At 38.1% G+C, this 7,011-nt stretch overlaps 1 protein-coding gene across 1 annotated transcript in view; it reads right to left on the reverse strand.

Annotated features, from left to right (window-relative positions):
* Window positions 1–4,029, reverse strand: part of LOC149422771 (netrin-1-like) — a 453,397-nt gene extending 449,368 nt beyond the window's left edge. Inside the window, exon 1 of the mRNA XM_089633500.1 lies at window positions 1,939–4,029. Within this exon, the coding sequence (XP_089489626.1) occupies window positions 1,939–3,028 (1,090 nt within the window). The 5' untranslated portion in view covers window positions 3,029–4,029. The remainder of the gene's footprint in view (window positions 1–1,938) is intronic.
* Between the last annotated feature and the right edge of the window lie 2,982 nt (window positions 4,030–7,011).

Here is a 7,011-nt window from a genome sequence, read left to right on the forward strand (position 1 = left end):
AAACTGTTAAAAGCTAAGGAGCATACATTACAAAACAAAACAAAACAATCTAAAACTAAAATAAAATTTATAAAATACACAATGTCATAAGAAAACCCGAACATGTAATCTTGTATAAAACTATCATGAATATGCGGGGGAAATCTTTAGTCGTCTAAGTATTAAAGATCTCTATACTTTTATAATATAATAATGTACTCATAAACTGCTAAAAAGATATTTTATTCACGAAAATCCACGCAGAGAAAATACTTACAGGATTACTGACAATATGACACGCAACTAACAGAGTTAGTTTATATGATAATAAAGGCACCGACTTAGCGCGAATTAAGATATTCCGCCTAATAGGTAATAGGCCACACGCTAATTTCCATAAACAGCTTAGTTTGAGGATCAGTCATTTCCCATTTCCTTTGTCGTCGCTAATGGCTGAATGAATAATAATGATTAATCGTCAAATGTTACTGGCAAAGCGTAAATAAACCTTATGCCGCGCTTATCGGGCTCAAATAATACTTCAATAGATTCACTAATTTATTATTATCTTTATGCATATTTACCACCTAGTCAAACAAGTGTTCTGTGGCAATCTTTATTAAAAAATATATTCCCACAAGTATCTGGTACCTGGAGTGCTAAGTATGAGTATAAATCTGTACGTTTCTGACTTGTATTTCTGTGTAAATTCAATCCCATCACGAGCTTCCATTGAAAACAATAACTAAATAGGTATATTTAAAAAAAATCATAACATTTAACGAATAATATTTAATCATTGCAAAAAATAGTAGCGACTCGATACACATAGGAATTGAACCCAGGACTTGGCTTTGCAGGGGGTCTGCTCTACCGCTGAGCTAATGCGACCCTCTTTCCTTCAGTCATATTTATTATATCATACTTTGACTACCAACATTATATTCATTTTCTTGGCTGTTATCTTTACGTATGATCGCAAGATTCTTCCTGAACTAAATAGAATCTAGATAGTGTCTTGGATAAATGTATAATTTTTTTAAATTTTAATGTTCTATTTATTGGCTTTTCTGCAAGTCTATGATGAATATTGACCCTCGTTAAGTCATTCCAAAATATAAAAAAATAATCATTTATACTCTCAGAGTTTAAAAATTGGCAAACCCGTACCTGTGACTAACTTTGTCTATTTATTTAAGTACGTATATAAATATGTTCAAGTGTTGAAAGACGCGATATAAAATCGAACAAAAAATGGGTATTGAAGCTAATTTACACGTAGGTAAATAGAAATGAAAAATAAATTAATAAACTTGGTCAGTAAATTATTGTAAACCACAATAGAAATGAAATTAATATGTCTACATAATTATGTTTGAAAATGTGGGTTTTAAGTAGCGGCTCCAGAATTTTAAGTGTGCTAGAGCGCCAAGTGTCGTTGTAGCCGAAAGTGTGTTCTTTTAATTCAATTTTTTGCGTGAAGAATATTCAACCACGTGGGGCAGCGCAACACCTCACTGAAATAATCCTGAAATCTTAATACAAAAATAAATCATTTTCAGCTACAACCTACATACGTGGAAATTTTTTATATGAACTACAAATATAATCTTTTTAATTATGCAACAGTATACGTTCAGTTTGTGGCTATGTAGAAGTAGGCACTTGCACTGTAGCTGTCGTGTCCTTGTGTTATTTGTGCAGATAATACCTAAACATAAAATTCAAGTTCTGGCGGCCTTCGAACTACACAAAAATAAAGTTATGTTTTGGAAATATTGAGGAATAAATTCTTAAAGCAACAACGCTGGGCCTTAGTTAAATAATATGTATTATAAACCGAAGCGACGGGATTCTCCGCTAGTTCTGGTTGAACAAACTGTACATTCTGTTTAAACAATGGGGAATTACAAATATTGCGGTCTGCGATAAGAATATTTATTTAATAGTCTCTCTTACCTTTGCATTCGTTGGCGTCTCTTGCGGTGGCTCTGCCCCAAGGGCGGTCGAAGTGGAAGGGCTTGCAGCGCTCGCAGTCCCTCCCCGCCGTGTTGTGGCGGCAGTCGCAGGCCAACCCTTCCTTGGCCTGCACGCACCTGCTGGCATGGCCGTTACACTTGCAGCGGCCTCCTACTCCGAAGTCAGACACGGCGTAGTGATGGGACATGGTAGCGGTCGACATGGTCGTCATTGTTTCCAGAGTGTTTAGCGAGTAGCTGACAGCCGCGCTGTCCCTCAAATCCAAGCCTTCGGCGGTCACTTCGTCCGAGATATCAGGCTCTGCTGGCATATGCAGGCGGTTGAAGACAACCTTTACGTCAGTGGCAGTCACCCAGTCTTGCAGCACGGGGGAGTTATCGAAGTCGGGGGCACTCGGCCTTCCTTCCAGGGTGCTAAAAGCCACTCTCCCAGCAGTCCCCTCGCCTCCTGGCCCGTATCGGTGAGAGTCGGAGCATCGCGCTTCCTGCTCGTTAGCCTTGGCAATCGTGGCTCGGTTAGGCCTGCCGTATACGCGCCTGCATTGACTGGAATAGAATTGGAATGGCTGCCATGTCTTCCCGTAGTCGATACTCTTGTATATGGCGATGGAATCGGGTTTAGCGGCGCGTGGGCAGAATTGCAGGCTTACGTAGGTCAACTCGTATTTCTTCCCCAGAGATAGTGTCAAAGTGACGTTATCGGGGGGCGAATCGGCGGACGATGGCGGAGGTAATGGATCCGAGCGCCAGCATGTCACGTTGTTGGGATTGTTCAAGTCAGTCAAGTAGGAAGCGGGGAATCGCCGCTTGGGTTGGGCGTCATCGCAAATGTGGCACGCCGGAGGGCGGGACCCCTGCGAGGGATCGCAGTAGCGCGAGGGCGCGTGCCGCCCGCAGGTGCTGGAGGCGGCCACGGGGGCGTTGAAGGCGGCGTTCACGAAGTCCGGGATGCAGCGGCGGGGGCGCTCCTCCTCGTAGCACGGATCCTGCGGCTGGGCGGCGAACGTGCGCACGTAGTTCTCGGCGGATACGACCGCGCAGAGGGACGCGGCGAGTACAAGTAGCCGCATCTTGAGGGATGCTATAATCGGTCAGCTTCTAGTCCAGCTGACCCGCTGTCATAATACCGCTAACGATTAGTCCAAAGGCTGGCCAGCTGTCTGCAGCAGGCTGGCTGTAGCAGGGCCGGAGCGTCCGGCGCTACAGGGGCACGGGTTAATTACGCGCGGCTTTCCTCGACGGAGCGTGAAAGTATCGGATTTCACGTAATCCTTTCGCCGGCGTAAACAATTTTAAATCCTCCTTTATGTCGACAGGTAACAAATTTACCGGTTAGTCTTTGTTACTTCGTACTTCTTCGTAAGTGTTCAATTGCGGACATACAAATAAATTAAATAAAACGACAAAGCGTTTATTAATTTACCTATAACGATGAACGATTATAAGAAGATAAGCGTACTCGGTAAGGTCAATTTTGCACAGTGACTGGCAAGCGAAACTTGTGAGAAATAATAAGTTATCAAAATGAACGTAACACAATAAACAAATACGTGAGCAACTAAAATAATACGTTTTTTATCATACCCAACATAAACAGGCACACAAAATAATATATATTTTTAAAGCACTGAAAAAATTCTGCGCACCAAAACAACAATCGAGTCGTGATACAAAAAACTTTTTAAAGAGACCGGCGCAAACCACAAACACAAAATAAAAATGTCAAAAATAAATCATGCCATCGGAGACAGTCGAAGGAGCATTGAATGCAGATGACCAAAGCCCGGGGGCAGGTAAAGTAAACAAGGGGTCCCTCAGGGAACAACTACAAAAGAGCGTGCAACAAACTAACTAGAAACTTTGCAAAGTAAACAATCATCCAGCGAAAGCAAAGTCAGCAATGCACCGAGCACTGCCGTTGGAAACTGAGCCAACTCAAATAAGCACAATTCAGGCAAATAATAACACAGAAACAGATTCGCCACCAGTCACAGAAGATGACACTGAGGAAGCCGACTGAATGTCTGGCGGTCGCGATGTTTTCAGGGAGCGGGAGGAGTTCGTTAGAGACGTGCGGACAGCGCGGCTACCACGGGACAACTGCTGTCTGGCGGGCCCCTGCGCCGCCCTCCTCCCTCCCTCCGCACCCCTCTGCCTCCGCCACCCCAGTCCTGGGATGCTGCGCCGAGATCAGCGCTTTTACCTTTTACAACAATCGTATATTCCGATGCACCTGAAGATTGCGGAATGTTCTGCCTGCTATTTGCGTATGGATTGTAAAATATATTTTGATAGATGGTCGAAAATTGCCTAGGGCTCATCATTGAACTGCCAAACCAGAATGGCGTAGGACGATTTATTAAACACGTTTTTGCACATTTTTTCAAAGTTAATGCGTCCGGTACCTACATACAAAAGAGTTATCACTTTTCAATTAGGAGATATTTGCAAAAGTAAAAGAAATCTTACGAAAAACATTTATCTAATTATTATAATTTTATTTTAAAATACAGTAATGTGTTGTGTTATATGTCAGAGTGTGGTGGGGAGAATAATGAGGAAGGAAATCGATATATTCAAAATAAAGTACCTTCAAATGTATTTATAGGGGATATCGTATTCGTTAAGCTACCACTTTTGCCAAATGAATTTGAGGTGAGGTGTTGAGACAGGTCGAAAGTTTACACCTTTACGTAAGACTAGTTCTTATTTAAAAAAAAATCATTCTAAAAAAACAATAAAGCTTCATGAAAAAAAAAAATTTCAACAATAAAGAGTTCATCAGGAAACTTTGGAACAGCATTGACAGTGGAAATTTAATTTTATCTATACTAGTTGACCTTCAAAAAGCGTTCGATACTGTATGTACCTGCTCCTCAAGAAAGTTGACAAAATCGGTGTAATAGGTTTGGCTGAATCTATAAACATCTTATCTCAAAAACACAAAACAATCATGAGCAGAAACAAATCAAAATAGCATACACCTTCCATTAAACCATGGAATTCCACAGGGATCATTAACAGGGCCACTACTGTTCCAACTCTGTATTTATGGTGTTTCTCAATTACACTTAGATGGTGAAATTTTCATATGTGCAGTTGATACTCCAATCTTCTATTGGGATAAGAATGTTTATATCTTACTAGAAAATATTTCGGGCTGTACAAGGATAAACATTTAGGTCCTCACCAACCAACACGCTTATTAGTAAGATTGTTAACATTTAAACTGCGTAAGCACATGCGTTTTTAGCACACTATCAAATCTGTTACCAAGCAATTTCAAAAAAGGCATACATTATGGCAAATCTAAACCACTTAATCTGGGGAAAAATATGAGACATACTTAATTAAATTACAAGTAATAAACCCAAGGTAATTAAAAAGATATTTAACTTTAATTCCATAACACCCACTAATATATTATAAAAGGAAACAAAATAGTTGACAAATATGTATATTTATAGATATCATGTATTATGTTTTATAATATATAAAGTAAGGAATAAACTCATTTCTGCAAACACATATAAATCATAGAAACATCACAAGTACACACACACTTACAAAACGACAAGATAACATGCATTTAAATACCACGATACACAATATGGCAAGCAATCCATGAGGTGGGCAATTTATATAATTACCTTTCAATACTATATTTAAAAAAAAAATATATATATACAATTATACATTCTGAAATTAAATTAACAAAATAACTAATATGTATTAATGTGGGTAATACTGAAATGTATTTATTTAGGTAAATCGTTGTAGTTTTGGGGATTTATAAAACTAAAACTAAATAACGCGTCCAACTGATAGACATGTGCGCGGTCAATAAATTACTTTTGTTTGGAAATTTCATCGAGGGATTCTAAAAGTTTCGTTTCCGAAGCCGACATGATAGGGCGATAAAATATGTAAAAAAAATATCGTATTCGGAAAACACTAAACAAATTACCAACGTGTTAGTAGTCTATGCAATTTGCTTTCAATCGGGAAGTTTCGGATTCAGTTACTGCATATATAAAGGAAGTGTTTTATACAATGTATTCTCCATAAAAAATATGTAATAATATTTTGTGAAGATTTTATTTTTTTATTTTACTAGATTCTTATTTTCTTTTCTTACGTTTAAGTTAAGTTTATTTGTTCTTTATAAGTTGTGACTTTTGATGACACAAACTTATAAATTTTAAAATACCAGCCAGAAAAACTAGGTTTAACGACATATTCCACATTAGCCGAACGTGCACAAATGATAGCGGCAGGGATCCAATCAGAATAATGTCATATATAATTGTTCAATTCAAATCAAAAACTGAAGGATTCCGACATATCCTTTGATTCGTAGAAAATTGCTGCTGTGTACTTTTATCATTTCTCTGCATAACACTATTTGTGATTTTTTCCTTTCAAACTTTTCTAAAATGATATTTGGAAATGTTTATTTATGGACATTGAGCTCTTTTCTTCGTTTCTCAATGGAACACAATATTTCTGTATCCCTTCAAATTTGTGTAAAATATATTTTTATAGGATTATTTATCTTCTGCTAATATTAATCTGTGAGAAATATTTAGGATGAAAGCAAATTCTCAAGATAATACTTTTTACTGTAAAAAAAATAAAAATAGGTTGCTACATGATGGACTTTGCAAGAACAATCAAAAAACTTATGCGTTCTTTCGGTGCCTAGAGTTTTTTTTGGTCGCTTGTGTAGATGTATTTGGGTTTTTAACATTCCCGTCACAAATAATTTTACAGGACGCGAATTGTTTTATTGTTTGGAACACCCGCCCGCAGTACCATCTTACCCCGCAAACGCCTAAATACCAAAATACCAAGCTTTTATCAAATTAATATATATATTTTTTTGGAATAACTTAATGAGTAAATCTCAAATTGTAATATTTCATCATTTAAGTCATTATTAGCGATTCTCGGTCGAAAATTTAAGCAGCCACTAAAAATATGCAGTAAGAAAATGAAGATAATGTTGGTTCTTATTCGAAGTATGATACAGTTAAATATGACCGAAGGAAAT

The sequence above is a fragment of the Hesperophylax consimilis genome, chromosome 7 (genome assembly GCF_061612785.1).
Source record: "Hesperophylax consimilis isolate HC1 chromosome 7, BYU_Hcon_1.0, whole genome shotgun sequence".
NCBI lineage: Eukaryota > Metazoa > Arthropoda > Insecta > Trichoptera > Limnephilidae > Hesperophylax > Hesperophylax consimilis.